At 40.7% G+C, this 15,613-nt stretch overlaps 2 protein-coding genes across 2 annotated transcripts; one reads left to right on the top strand and one right to left on the bottom strand.

Moving 5' to 3' along the window:
- The first annotated feature begins 8,998 nt into the window (after positions 1-8,998).
- Positions 8,999-9,379, top strand: LOC138069270 (histone H2B type 1-C/E/F/G/I-like). Its single transcript, XM_068960512.1, has one exon. The coding sequence runs from the start codon at positions 8,999-9,001 to the stop codon at positions 9,377-9,379; it is 381 nt and encodes a 126-aa protein (XP_068816613.1).
- A 4,568-nt stretch (positions 9,380-13,947) lies between these two features.
- On the bottom strand, positions 13,948-14,259 carry LOC138069544 (histone H4). The gene has a single exon (XM_068960867.1). The coding sequence runs from the start codon at positions 14,257-14,259 to the stop codon at positions 13,948-13,950; it is 312 nt and encodes a 103-aa protein (XP_068816968.1).
- Between the last annotated feature and the right edge of the window lie 1,354 nt (positions 14,260-15,613).

The following is a 15,613-nucleotide window of genomic DNA, read 5'->3' as shown; positions in this document are numbered from 1 at the left end:
GGGGATCACACCTGAAGGGAAAAAAAAAAAAAAGTGGAAACCCCCCCTCAGTTGTGTCGGACTCTGCAACCCAACAGCAGCCATCCAGTTTCTCCTGGGATCCCAACCCAGGGATCTAACGCGGGTCTACCTGCATTGCAGGTGAATTCTTTACCACTGCGCAACCCGGGATGATACTTCTGCTGCTGCTAAGTCGCTTCAGTCGCGTCCGACTCTGTGCGACCCCATAGACGGCAGCCCACCAGGTTCCCCCGTCCCTGGGATTCTCCAGGTAAGAACACTGGAGTGCGCTGCCATTTCCTTCTCCAATGCATGAAAGTGAAAAGTGAAAAGGGAAGTCGCTCAGTCGTGTCCGACTCTTTGCGACCCCAAGGACTGCAGCCCACCAGGCTCCTCCGTCCATGGGATTCTCCAGGCAAGAGTACTGGAGTGGGGTGCCATTGCTTTCTCCCAGTCACACAAAACTGGAAAATCACCTTGAGTTTCAACTAAGTGTCAAGTCCTGAAAATTAGCACCCGCTTCTGGTGTGGCCATACAAAATAGCGTGGGCCTTCCATTCCTCACCTCTGTCTGCCCCGCCTCCCATAGCCACGGCCAGCCACACCATCTCCCTGGGTCTTCCCAACCCACCTCACGCTCCGCTGTTTTTCCTGGAGCCCCACGTTACGCGTACATCACCTTCGGCTCCTCTACGAAGTCGCCAGTAAGTTATAGGCTTCCGCCCACCACTCTCGCCCCGTGAGGATTCTCGTGACCACCCGCTACTGGTGCTCAGGCGCAGCCGACCCCCAGCCTCTCTCGCATCTGCCAGTGGAAACGAAAGACCCTAACAGCTTAAGGGGGCATTCACTTATTGAAGCGGAGAACCGAGTTGTTTGAAGACCGAGAAACAAGACATCACCCTCTGTTAAATTTTTTTTTTCCTCCTCTCAAAACCTGTTCTGAAGAGGCACTTTCCCTCGTAACTAGTCCCCCAAAACACTTTCCTTGCGCCACCCGTTTATTCGCTCTCATATTTCTAGGGCACCTTGAGGATTAAGTGGGTGTATGTGTATGTATGTGTGGATTATTATTATTTCCTACTTGAATAACTATGTATTTTAAGTTTCATCTTCAGATGCATGAAGGACCTACATCCATTAGGCTAGAGTAGACACGGAGCATACAGCCCACAGTGTTTTTAGAGGCTCACGAATGTATTTTAATTTCTTCTAAAATCAGTGTTGGTTACTACGAGTGAAATGACACAGAACATACAAGACACACAAGAGACAGACAGGACACCACTCTGGCCAGAGGAACAGAACTGGGCAAACTAATTGCCGTTTATTATTATAAAGCCCTCCTTAGGCAGAATTCCAGACTAAGAATAAGCCTTTTCAGTACAGTGCAGGTGCATACATGTTATCGTACAGCAAAGGGGAGTGAAATCTCTGTCTACTGCAGAGTCTGCACAAAGCCCTCATCTCCCTCTTATCTCAAGAAGGGAATGCTCCCTCGTTTGCAAGGGACCATTAAACTCAAGGCTGTATCCAGACTCTTTGGTAGAACGCCTCGTATGCAAGGACGCTCAGCTTGAGCAGAGAGACCCGTTTGCAGGCACATCTCTGCTACCCTATTAACCCTTCAATCAGAATTAAAAATGAACTTTTAGGTCGACGAAAACGTTCTAATATACCATATAACTAGAACGAAGAAACCGTTCTACTAAAGGTACTAATACTTTATGTAATTTTAATAATGTTACTGTTTTTGTTGGTTTTATGAAGGAGAGGGCCCAGGAAAAAGAGAGGTAAAAGAGAGTGGGGCCGGCAAAACGCAGTGCAACCTTGGGTGCAGGTAACACCCAACCATCTCCAGTTACTTTATTTACTTTTTTTAATTGCTTTTGGGTTTTTTTTGGTGTACACATTTCCTAGTGCTTTCCAGATGTTAACACCTTTAATCTTCTTAACACACCTGTGAACTAATATTATCACTATTTTAGCCATATGTATTGATTGCCAGCAGAAATATCAATAACCTCAGAAATGCAGATGACACCACACTTACGGCATAAAGCTAAGAAGAACTAAAGAGCCTCTTGATGAAAGTGAAAGAGGAGAGTTGTTTCACTTGATGAAAGTGAAAGAGGAAAGTTGGCCTAAAGCTTAACATTCAGAAAACCAAGATCATGACATCTGGTCCCATCACTTCATGGCATATAGATGGGGAAAGAGTGGAAACAGTGACAGACTTTATTTTTGGGAGCTCCAAAATAGTTGCAGATGGTGACTGCAGCCATGAAATTAAAAGACGCTTGCTCCTTGGAAGAAAAGTTATGACCAACCTAGACAGCATGTTAAAAAGCAGAGACATTACTTTGCCAACAAAGGTCCATCTGTCTAGTCAAAGCTTTGGTTTTTCCAGGAGTCGTGTATGGATGTGAGAGTTGGACTATGAAGAAAGCTGAGCGCCTAAGAATTGATGCTTTTGAACTGTGGTGTTGGAGAAGACTCTTGAGAGTCCCTTGGACTGCAAGGAGATCCAACCAGTCCATCCTAAAGGAGATCAGTCCTGAATATTCATTGGAAGGACTGATGCTGAAGCTGAAACGCCAATACTTTGGCCACCTGATGGGAAGAGCTGACTCATTTGAAAAGACACTGATGCTGGGAAAGATTGAGGGCAGGAGGAGAAGGGGATGACAGAGGATGAGATGGTTGGATAGCATCACCAACTCAATGGACATGAGTTTAAATAAGCTCCGGAGGTTGGTGATGGACAGGGAGGCCTGGTGTGCTGCAGTCCATGGGGTCACAAAGAGTTGGACATGAGTGAGTGACTGAACTGAACTGATGCAGTAGACTATGTTTAATTTTTTTATGACTCAATATGGTAAAATGTTCTTAAACTCCAAAATAACCTAAAAATTCAATGTTATGTGACAAAACTTCACTATGGTATAGCACTGTAAAATTAACATTAAGTAGCAAAAATAGGATGATTCTCCAAAACAAAAACAGAGTGAAATGGAAGAAAAACAGTGGATTTTTATTTAGGACAGGCAACCTAAGGCTAGCTAGGGTTATCCTAGGCCTTGAGCTGTCAGAAACTACATTAATCATTTGTTTTAGTCTTTGTAGGCCAAGTCAAAAAGAAAGCTCAAGAGTAGCTGGGTTCAGTGTAAGTCAATTCAGCTGTGTGTCTCTTTGACCCTATGGACTGTAGCCTGCCAGGCTTCTCTCTCCATGGGATTTTCCAGGCAAGAATACTGGAATGAGTTGCCATTTCCTTCTCTAGGTAGTCTGGTTCGTTTGTTCTAAAGTGACAATATCTCATGCAATGGTTTAGAACGTGGTGATACAGAGGCTATGACTACCGGCTTCCACTGCAGTTGGTGCCAGTTTAATCCCTGGTGGGGATGGGTTTCCATTTCCTTCTCCAGGCAGATTGGTTAGTTTGTTCTAAAGAGAGAGTGTCTCTATGCAATGGTTTAGAGCAAGGAATCTGGATCTAAACTTCTTAGGTCAGAATGCCTTTTGCCATTTATTAATAAGATGATATTGGATACATTATTTTAAGCTCTGAGCAACTCAATCAGTTCAGTTCAGTTGCTCAGTTGTGTCCGACTCTTTGCGGCCCCATGGACTACAGTGTGTGAAGCCTCCCTGTCCATCACCAACCTCCGGAGCTTATTTAAACTCATGTCCATTGAGTTGGTGATGCTATCCAACCATCTCATCCTCTGTCATCCCCTTCTCCTCCTGCCCTCAATCTTTCCCAGCATCAGTGTCTTTTCAAATGAGTCAGCTCTTCCCATCAGGTGGCCAAAGTATTGGCGTTTCAGCTTCAGCATCAGTCCTTCCAATGAATATTCAGGACTGATCTCCTTTAGGATGGACTGGTTGGATCTCCTTGCAGTCCAAGGGACTCTCAAGAGTCTTCTCCAACACCACAGTTCAAAAGCATCAATTCTTAGGCGCTCAGCTTTCTTCATAGTCCAACTCTCACATCCATACACGACTCCTGGAAAAACCAAAGCTTTGACTAGACAGATGGACCTTTGTTGGCAAAGTAATGTCTCTGCTTTTTAACATGCTGTCTAGGTTGGTCATAACTTTTCTTCCAAGGAGCAAGCGTCTTTTAATTTCATGGCTGCAGTCACCATCTGCAACTATTTTGGAGCTCCCAAAATTAAAGTCTGTCACTGTTTCCATTGTTTCCCCATTTATTTGCCATGAAGTGATGGGACCAGATGCCATGAGGGTGGTCCTCTTCACTTTCTGCCATAAGGGTTGTGTTATCTGCATATCTGAGGTTGTTGATATGTCTCCCAGCAATCTTGATTCCATTTTGTGCTTCATCCCGTCCACCATTTCTCATGATGTACACTGCATATAAGTTAAATAAGTAGGGTAACAATATACAGCCTTGACATACTCCTTTCAATATTTGGAACCAGTCTGTTGTTCCATGTACAGTTCTAATTGTTGCTTCTTGACTTGCATACAGATTTCTCAGGAAGCAGGTCAGGTGGTCTGGCATTTCCATCTCTTTAAGAATTTTCCAGTTTGATATGATCCACACAGTCAAAGGCTTTGGCATAGTTAATAAAGCAGAAGTAGATGTTTTTCTGGAACTCTCTTGGTTTTTTGATGATCCAGAGGATGTTAGCAATTTGATCTCTGGTTTCTCTGCCTTTTCTAAATCCAGCTTGAACATCTGGAAGTTCACAGTTCACATATTGCTGAAGCCTGGCTTGGAGAATTTTGAGCACTGCTTTACTAGTGTGTGAGATGAGGGCAATTCTGTGGTTGTTTGAACATAGCTTAGCATTGTCTTTCTTTGGGATTAGTATTACTGACCTTTTCCATTCCTGTGGCCACTGCTGAATTTTCCAAATTTGCTGGCTGAGTGCAGCACTTTCACAGCATCATCTTTTAGGATTTGAAATATCTCCACTGGAGTTCCATCACCTTCACTAGCTTTGTTTGTAGTGAGTGATGCTTTCTAAGGCCCACTTGACTTTGAATTCCAGGATGTCTGGCTCTAGCTGAGTAATCACACCATCGTGGTTATCTGGGTCATGAAGATCTTTTTTGTATAGTTCTGTGTATTCTTGCCACTTCTTCTTAATATCTTCTGCTTCTGTTAAGTCCATATCATTTCTGACCTTTATTGTGCCCATCTTTACATGAAATGATCCCTTGGTATCTCTAATTTTCTTGAAGAGATCTCTAGTCTTTCCCATTCTATTGTTTTCTTCTATTTCTTTGCATTGATCACTGAGGAAGGAAGTCTAATGTATATCTGTCTCTCAATTTGAGTGAATCTTGTTTTTTATTTCAGGATTTCACGGTTTTATATATACAGATCTGGAACATTTTTTCTTGGATTTAGAATCCTTAGAATGTATTATACTCTTGTAAATAATGTCTGAATTTTCTATCTCAAATCCAGAAAGGCCATGAATTTTTATGTGGTACTCATATATTCAGCAGCCCTCTTATGCTCAGGGAGATCTAATTGTTTATAGATTCTTGTTAATTTTTACAATGACATATTATTTTCAAACAATAAGGATAATGTCTTTTCTTGTTGAATACTTATCCTTCTTGTTTCTTGTACTTATATTAGCCAGGCCCTCGGTGTTATGTTGCATAAGAGTAGTACCACAAAGCTTTTGTCTTTTTACCATTTTGGAATCCTTCTAAAATTACACTATTAAATATTGTGCTCACTGTAGCTACTTCTTATGAAGTGAGTCGCTACTCCTTATCCTTCTAGTTCGTTGAAAATATTGATAATGAAGGCATGTGATATCTAACAAATACTTTCCTAGTATCTATGCAAATGATAACAGCTTTTCTCTATTAATTTCTTACGTGGCAGATTTTGAATTTTAAACTTTTCTTCCATTCTTATAATAAACCAAACATACTATACTATTTGGAGAAGGAAATGGCAACCCACTCCAGTACTCTTGCCTAGAAAAATCCCATGGACGGAGCAGCCTAGTGCAGGCTACTGTCCATGGGTCGCAAAAAGTCGGGCACGACTAAGTGACCTCACTTCACTTCACTTCACTTCAATATACTATTGTTTTTTAAATAATGTTATCTCTTGGTTTCCGTTTGCTTGCTTCCTAAATATAGCTTTAAAAAAAAGAAAAGGAATTTCATAGAATGAGACTGTAATTTTTTCTCATCTCGTTCTCTATTTCATTCTGTGTTGTTCCTGTCCAATTTAGATAAGGGTAAACAATTTGCAAAAAGAAAAAAAGATAGCTATTTTTCTATTGAAACATCTGCAAAATAGGGATTATCAATTACTGAAATTTCACTAGTACCTGTAAAACCCAGCCAAGTGTGGTATCATTTAGACTGAAAAGTACAAGAAATTTTTTTTAACTTCCTGTCCTATTTCCAAATCATAACTTGTTTATTCAGCCCATTACTTAAGTTTTTCTTGAAAATTATTGTTTTCTGTTAAGCTTAATATCTCTCTTTTGGTAGCAACTGTCTTTTTTTTCTATTTGTATAATTTTTTCACACACACAATATTTTCTACTTCATTAATTTTTAAAGATGTTTGTCTCTTGTTGTAAGACTTTTCAAAGAACAAGGTTGTTGTCTATGGATTATCTCCATTAAAAAAATTTTTTTTTTAATTTCAAGGTTGACATACTTAAAATAATATGTCAACGTGAAAATCCATGAGAACGTATAAACACACAATGAAATCAAATAAGAACTCAGTAGGGTTGGTAAATATGTGCACCATGTAAAAATATATGGCCTTTCTATACATTAGCAATGGCCTATGTGGAATTGAAACAGAGCATAATTCACCACGGTACAACACATTCTAAGAATTTTAAGACCAATTCTTTCAACTTAATTTTGATTTACTTTCTTGTTCTTTTTCTAGCTTTTTGTTGTTCTTGTTGAACACCTATTTTGTATATCTTTAGTGATTTTTGTTCCTTAAAGTATGCTTTTAATATTATGTATGGCAACCCACTCCAGTATCCTTGCCTGGAAAATCTCATGGACACAGGAACCTGATAGGCTGCAGTCCAAGGGGTTGCAAAGAGTCGGGCACGACTGAGCAACTAACACTAACACTATATCCCTTTTAGTACACCTTTAGATACATCCAACAATTTTCATGTGTATTATTTCCATTTATATTTATCTTATAATATTTCATGGTTTCCCATATAATATTCTAATTCATTGTATTTAGAAGTGTGCTTTTAGTTTCCAATCATACATCGTTTGTTTTATTTTCATTATCCTAAAAAAAGTCTTTTCTATTGCTCTTTAATTAGATTATGATTAAAAAGTATCATATATATGAAACTGATTCTTTTGTATCCACTGTGACATTTTCTGAAGCCAGTGTTGAATTTTTGAGATTATTAAATGTGTGCTTTAAAAGTTGGACATTCTCTATGTGTGAAATACAGGAATCACACACAGATAGATCAAGTTCGTTGACTGTGTTGCCCAAATTTTCTATAAGCATACATATTTTTTGTTTGTTTGTTTGCTAGCTATGAGAATTTTTAAGCTTAATATAATGAAAACTTGACAAACAGCTATAAATTTGAACTTCTCCTGCTAATTCTGTCAGCTGTTACCTTAATCATGAACATATGAGGTCCCGAATGTTTCATCTTATCAGTAGATTTTAATTTTATCTTTATGGAATATAGGTCTTTTTGATTTCTAGAGTTTCTATGTTTTTTTAATTTTTAAAATTAGGTTGATTTTGATTGTCCCTTGTTCCCTCATTGCATTAATAGATTTTTATTTCTTTAAACTTTCAGTAAATTGTTATGTTATAGTATCTGTTAATTTCAGTATCTGCAAATCATTGTCTGAGGGAAAGAGGGAATCTAAGGCTGTTGTTTCTTTGGAAGCCCAAACTATATAGTGTCTCTTTTCCTCTTCGATTTGATGCTATTTGTTATAATCTTATATTTGGACATTATAAATTCCTGGTAGAATGTTCCTAACGTGATAGACGCTAAATAAATAATTGCTGAATAAATAAATCACAATCAACCTGTTCACATATATCTAGGAAAGTGGGTGGTGAAGAGGCTTCCCGCTTGAAGGTGTTTGTGTTTGCCTTCATAAGGCACTAGGGGGCGCTACGAACCTAGGTCACAAATTTAAAACTTTAAGGGTTAGGGGTTGTCTGCGGAACGTCAAGGAGCCTGGGGAATGTTAGGGGGAAAAGGCAAATTCAGGGAGCACACCTCTCTGCAGAAAAGATAGATGCTATTGGAAGAATTAGCTAAGAACTAGTTTCAGTCGAAGATGATGATGATGGTAATAAAAACTTTAAAATATAGGCTTTAAACAACGGGTTCTTCCATTTCTGTGTGTGTTTAATCTTTTCACTGGTTAGACTGAAGAACCTATTTCTGACCTTCCTTTGTGGCTAGATGTGATTTAATCCTTTCCAGTTCGAAGGATCATATCCATATGGGCTACGAAATTCCTTATCTCCCTTCAAGTGATGTACTTTTCCCCCCTACCCTTTATTTTCACACTCTATTTCTGCATCTTGTGTACAATAGGAAACATTGTACTTGGAATTGTCTGGATGACCACAGTTCGTTTCCTCTCCCTGGTCTAAAATCTAGATTCAGATGTAATGATACTGCTTTCAAGGAGGTATAAACAAGCCTAGCAAATAGGAGACAGAACTGTGCCTCGAGCTTTGCTTCTTTGGTAATTTCAAAGCACTGCCGAGAGTGACTTCTGGTTTTTAAAACAAACTAGTCTGAATTGTTATAAACGAAACAGAATTTATTATTAAAAGGTTAACTAGATTTTTAAAAATTGGCCTGATTGCTGAAAAACTGTCCCAGCTATGAGAAAGTAGATCTGGAATTATTTATTTGTATGCAAGTGAACCAATGAGCAATTGTGAAAGTAGGCCCTCATTTGCATAACGTTGCCGCCATTTTATTTTCTGTCAGAAGACACTGTCTCCGTAATGCCAGAACCAGCCAAGTCCGCACCGGCCCCTAAGAAGCGCTCCAAAAAGGCGGTGACCAAGGCTCAGAAGAAGGATGGCAGGAAGCACAAGCGCAGCCGCAAGGAGAGCTACTCCGTGTACGTGTACAAGGTGCTGAAGCAGGTCCACCCCGACACGGGCATCTCGTCCAAGGCCATGGGAATCATGAATTCGTTCGTAAATGATATTTTCGAGCGCATCGCTGGCGAGGCATCGCGCCTGGCCCATTACAACAAGCGTTCAACCATCACATCCAGGGAGATCCAGACCGCCGTACGCCTGCTGTTGCCCGGGGAGCTGGCCAAGCACGCCGTATCCGAGGGCACCAAGGCTGTCACCAAGTACACCAGCTCCAAGTAGATATATTTGTAGTAGCTATAAAACCCAAAGGCTCTTTTCAGAGCCATCTCATGGTTTCACCATCAGAGCTGCGTACTGCTGTGAATACGAGCTGTTCAATCAGTGTTTAGGATAACACGTATTTACCAAAGCACTACTTTCTACCAATGGTTCCGCTTACAAAGGTCCGCAGCAGCCTAACTGAACGTCGGCTGAAATAATCTGCTGACCCCAATTCTTGGAGCTCCAGGTTATCTTGATGAAATTTGTACAGGGTGATCCGTTGGCTACTACAGGCACTGTATGAATCTCTGATCTTGGTTATATCTAAATCGTCACCCTGCCGAATTCTACAGGCAACATTTAGGTTTGAAAATCCCGCTCTCTAAAACCGGAACTTCGTAAGTATGACGTTGCGGGTCTCCACCCAGGTTCTTTTGAGTGGATCCAGAGCTTCCCTCCTAGTTCAGTCGGTAAAGAATCTGCCTGCAATGCAGAAGACATTCGTTCGATTCCTGGATCGGGAAGATCCCCTGGAGAAGGAAATGGCAACCCACTCCAATATTCTTGCATGGAGAATCCCATGGATGGAGGAACCTTGCGGGCTACAGCCCATAGGGTCGCAAGAGTCGGACACGACTGAGTGACTTTCACTACTCCTACTAATTCCTTTTACTCCCTCTCGCCTACCCCTAGCCCTTTGCCTAGGGCTTTCTAGTTTTATCTAAGATTCTTTACATGTTTGGTGGCGGCAACTCTCCAGTAAGGGAACAATAGTTATTTTTTTTAATTTTCTCTTCCTCCTGGATTTTAAAGAGGCTTTCGTCATTAGGTTGTTTTTTTTTTTTAAGAATACAATCATCCCAATCTCCTGACTCATTTTACAAACTAGACTTGCAAAGTTCACAGAATTCTGTATTCAGCCTACTCAGTCTTCTCACTGGTGCGGCCACATACTATGAAACCTGTCTCTTAACAATCTCTCCAGTCCGTCCGGTCACCTCGATCTTCGGAGCCCATCCCCCTATCCTGCTTCCAGTCCTCCCCGCGCTCAGTTCAGAAAAGGCAGCTATCCTGGTGACAAAGAAGAGGGGTCCTCAGGGCCGGCTCAGAACGCAAACAAGGAGAACTGTGGATGTAATGATGCTTTTTAACGTTGCGAGCCAAACACCGAGGTTTGAAAGCCTATGGTTTATGCTCAAGAGAATAAATTCTGAAAGATAAAAGGCAGGACTCTTCCTCATATTTCTGGAAACTGCAAATTAAAGGGGCCCTTTTGGAAGTTAGGAATGAAGGGTTCGGTTAAGGGCACCTCACCCACACATGGAAATGCCAAATCCACCCAAGAACTGCTATTATTGTTCTTTAGAAACAATCCTAGGTGGCCTCCCTGGCCAGTCTATCCGAGCTCCCTTTTATTGTCTCAAAAAGGTTAAAAAAAAAAAAAATAAGCACTAGGATACAAACCAGTTTATTTTCAGGTTGCCAAATTACAATTTGCTCTTGGACTGATTCTGATCACCTTGCTTTGAGTTTGAGGTGATAATGAAACTCTTCTGTTCATAGTGAATTTGGTTTCTATTCCAGAGTCACCGTGGGGGGCTTTATGTTTCGTGTGTGTGTGTGTGTGTGTGTGTTTTAATTTTACCTGCTCACAGCCTTTGGATGATCCCCCATCTCACAGAAATAAAAAAATCTATGCTATGGCCACAAGCCCTGCAAAGTCTGGCCCTCATCTCTCTCCAGCCCAAACGGAAAGGATTTCTTTTCTCTCTATTTTAGTCTTGTGTTTCTTCTTTTTTTTGGGGGGGGGGGGGTGGGGGGGTTGTTCCCACCAACCTCCTTCCCCTACATCCTTTAAACTGTGGGACTCTTTCTCCAGCCTCCAGGCCTCTGCAGTTATTCTTTGCCTGAAATGTTCCTGATTCCACATGAATCCCCAGCATATACACAGTTTATTGACCAGCAACTCCAGTTTCAGCCTAATGACTACATTCTTGGGGAAGCTGAACTCCACTGTTTAAGGCTCTCAGAGCCACAAACAACTGGCTGTATATCCACCCTCACCTCCCTCCCTCACATTAGTCAATACTGAGGGACTTGGGTGGAATCAGAACCCCATTCCTGAGACTAAGAGAGGGACTCTGCTTTTCCTGGAGCACAAAGCAGGGAGAAAATGGAGACCTTAAAAAAACTGAGATTGTATTAGTAAGGAAAGAGGGCAAATGACCTTTGAGATGGCACGTGCACTGCCTGATGTAAGAACCTTCTAGACAGAAGGTACATCCGCCAAGTTCCTTGTACATTCAAGTCTCAAGAGCTGAATTGTGTACTGAATCTATAAAAAAACTTGAGTATACATCAAAATCACCAAGATGGCTTGTTAAAGGATAGATTGCTGGCCCCATTTCCAAAGTTTCTGTTTCATTAGCTCTGGGGAGCTGTGAGAATTTGGCTTACAAAAAAAATGCCCAGCAAATAAAGATGCTCTTTATGTAGTAGGTTTTGAGAACATCTACTATATGGTGAAGAAAAAGCTAACACAGGAGTTTCTGGGTGGTAAAAATGAGTTTATGGCCTGGAAACAACTCTACTTAGGACAGAGCCCCATGTGTGGCCATTATCTTGTTACCTTCTCTCTTGGGCCATCATATTTGATTGATGTAGGCATCTGCCCACCTGGATTAATCAGATTTGTTTTCGTAAAATTGAAAAAAAAAAAAAGGGACTGAAGAAAAAGGCCTAAGTGTTCAGTAATTCCTTAAATATAGTCAGCAAATTTAACTTTCTAGAAAGATTTTTTAATTATCTGTAATTGTTTTCTTCATGTTTAGATACAAAAGAAATTTAAGAACAAATATAAACTATATTTGTTAACATATACATAAACATATTCCTAGGTTATTTCACTCAATCCTCACAAAAATATGAATTTACTCCTACATTACAGATAAAGGAACAGTGGTTAGCAGTTTGCTAAAGCCCACAAATATAGAAAATGATTATTCAAGACTTCAAATGTATGTCATCATGGTTCAAATGCCACTTTCTTTTTCTCCGTGTCTCTTTGATGTCATGAGAAATAAGAATACCAATAATGCAAATAACAACACCCAAAACATAGAGCATTTACGATGTGACAGGCAGTGGCCGAAATATGAAGTACTATTTAATGTCATTCACCCCTGAAACTATAAGATAGGAATTAAAGTTATCTCCATTTTACAGATAAGGAAACGGAGTAATACAGAGGTTTAAACGACTTATCCAACGAGAGAGAAAATAGCATCCTTGTGCACGAGATTTCCTTCTCCTTTTCATCTCTGAGGAACGGTATTGAGATTATTTCTTGAAAACATAAGAAACTATTTATTCAGTGGCATAGATTCAGTTCAGTTCAGTCGCTCAGTCATGTCCGACTCTGCAACCCCTTGAACCACAGCACACCAGGCCTCCTTGTCCATCACCAACTCCCAGAGTCCACCCAAACCCATGTCCATCGAGTCAGTGATGCCATCCAACCATCTCATCCTCTGTTGTCCCCTTCTCCTCCTGCCCACAATCTTTCCCAGCATCAATCTTTTCAAATGAGTCAGCCCTTCACATGAGGTCGCCAAAGTATTGGAGTTTCAGCTTCAACATCAGTCCTTCCAATGAACACCCACGACTGATCTCCTTTAGGATGGACTGGTTGGATCTCCTTGCAGTGCAAGGGACTAGATTATTAAATATTTAAACTCTAAATATTTGGAGCCAACATAATGACAACTTTGTAAACGTGTGCAGTGTGCTTAGTTGCTCAGTGGTGTCCAACTCTTTGCAACCCCATGGACTGTAGCCCACCAGGGGCCTCGGTCCATGGGGCTTCTCCAAGGTAACAATACTGGAGTGGGAACATAAACCTGTATTTTTTATATGAAGCACTTATATCAACCTTAATGAAAGGTTCAATTAAGAGATCCTTTGGAATGGGAGGACAGTTCAGAGAAGCAAAGACAAGTCAGTCTGTCTCCATTCCACTTTAAAACTCAAGAACCCTAACTACTCTCTATATAAATATAATATACACAGTCGACTTACAATCTTAATCACCAAGTAGTTTTCTGTAGTAGAATTTCAGTCTTCAAAATATTTTATGATCACACACTCCCCTTTATTGTTATGTCCGAGAAGGCATGCTGTTTTTTCAGTTCAAAAATGCCTATCTAGGTTCTTCCATTTTCCTAGCATCAGACTTTACCTTTTATTTCTAGACGCCTTTCAGCTTTTCACTAACGGCTGTGCAAAGTGTCTACCGCATTGAGCTGGCCTCTTAACTACAACCCGCTAAATGTACAGTTCAAGTATATTAAATAGAAATTCAACTTGAGGTTGTTGATAACCTCTGGTGGTCTGCAACTAATCAGAAACGCTGGGTGGCGGGAGAAGGTAGGGTGGGAATGTAAGTCAACGTAAGCCTATGGGCTAAAAGCAGTGGCAGCCTAAACATCTCTGTACCATAAAGTGCAAAACTCTTTTAAGTGAGTGGGTAAGTGGCCCTGAAAAGGGCCTTTGGTTTTATTAGCCTATGCCAAACGGTTGCCTCGAACTTAGCCGCCGAAGCCGTAGAGAGTGCGTCCCTGGCGCTTGAGCGCGTAGACCACGTCCATGGCGGTGACAGTTTTGCGCTTGGCGTGCTCGGTGTAGGTGACCGCGTCCCGGATCACGTTCTCCAGGAACACCTTTAGCACTCCGCGAGTCTCCTCATAGATGAGCCCAGAAATCCGTTTAACACCACCACGACGGGCCAGGCGACGAATGGCTGGCTTAGTGATACCCTGGATATTATCTCGCAGAACTTTACGATGGCGCTTAGCACCACCTTTCCCGAGCCCCTTTCCGCCTTTACCGCGACCAGACATTATTGAGCTGCAGATTAAACAGTGAACAGGATTAAGTACCTTTTAGAATATTTATAGTAACTGAACGGACCTGTTTGAAAACTGCAAGAGCAGGGGCGTTAACCACATTCGGTTCCCGCCCTTCGCTTATTTGTCGCTTGGTCACAGCTTAGCAGCTAGACAAGGCGCCTGTTGCGACTGGATCATGGAGATGGAATATAAATTTTTTTCCTGTTTATGGATATCTGTGTTTGTGCGTTCCTACAAAACGGGCAGTCATTAAGTGAGGCAACAGTTCATACAGTTTCCCGAAAGAAGCCTGATACTTGTACTTCAGACTTCTTAGAGTATGAAATAATCAGATAACTCATGCTATTGTCATTTATGAAGTGCTTTAACTATGGATTTAAACATCCGTTGAGTGCTACACTGGTGATTTATCAATATGTATAGCCGAAAGTGAATTAAAAAAAACTTATTGGGCTGTAAGCCTAAAATTTGTGGCATGATTATAAATTAATTTGCAAACAGGTTATATCTGGCATTATATCTGTAACCACATTCTATTTCTGCAAGCCGGTGGCATTACTCCAGTCAAGCTCTGGAGACAGACTGCTCCACGTACTGGTTTGTGACCTTGAGCAGTCTATACATTTTTTTTTTCCTTTTAAATGTATAAGAAAGTGTAAATTAAAGAGCACTGAAATTTAAAAGAGACAATACAACTTTTTTTAAACATCTGCAAAGAGGCAAAACTCAGCATTATTTATTATGACATATTACAGTATCCTGTCTTCTCTCAACTCCTCCACTCAAAATTCATGCATCTAAAGTGAAAGTCTAAGTAATTAATTTACTAAAATCTTCCTTTGAGGATTCCACAAAATAACATAAAATTTTGGATTTTTTTTTTTTTAATGTGTTAGTTGCTCTGTCCTGTCTGACTCTGCGACCCCATGGACTGTAGCCCGCCAGGTTCCTCTACCCATGGAATTCTTCAGGCAAGAATACCAGAGTGGGTAGCCATTCCCTCCTCCAGATCTTCCCCACCCATGGATCAAGCCCCAGTCTCTTACATTGCAGGCAGTTCCTTTACTGTGTGAGCCATCAAGGAAGCCCAAATAAAGATTTAATGAATGGTTAATTCCTTTGAGTTCCAGATGACTTAGTTAGATTTTTTTTTTTTTTTTTTTTTGCTTTTTCTCCATGATCTGTGAGGAGGACAAAGTTTATCAAAGCTCTATGGTCTGAGGACAACCAAGATTATCAAAGCTGCTCCATGAGTGTACAGTGCACAGAAACAAATTCTAGAATAGAGTTCTTAACATGGGACATATAGATGGATTCAGATCATTGTATAGAACAAAAACTCCAA

The sequence above is a fragment of the Capricornis sumatraensis genome, chromosome 22, assembly GCF_032405125.1.
Source record: "Capricornis sumatraensis isolate serow.1 chromosome 22, serow.2, whole genome shotgun sequence".
Taxonomy (NCBI): Eukaryota; Metazoa; Chordata; class Mammalia; order Artiodactyla; family Bovidae; genus Capricornis; species Capricornis sumatraensis.
Note: the sequence above shows the minus strand (reverse complement) of the source record. Positions and strands in the feature narration are given on the sequence as shown.

What these genes read in the sequence shown, in the direction of transcription:
- LOC138069270 (XM_068960512.1), top strand. Translation starts at nt 8,999, where the DNA reads ATGCCAGAACCAGCCAAGTCCGCACCGGCCCCTAAGAAGCGCTCCAAA.
- LOC138069544 (XM_068960867.1), bottom strand. Translation starts at nt 14,259, where the DNA reads ATGTCTGGTCGCGGTAAAGGCGGAAAGGGGCTCGGGAAAGGTGGTGCT.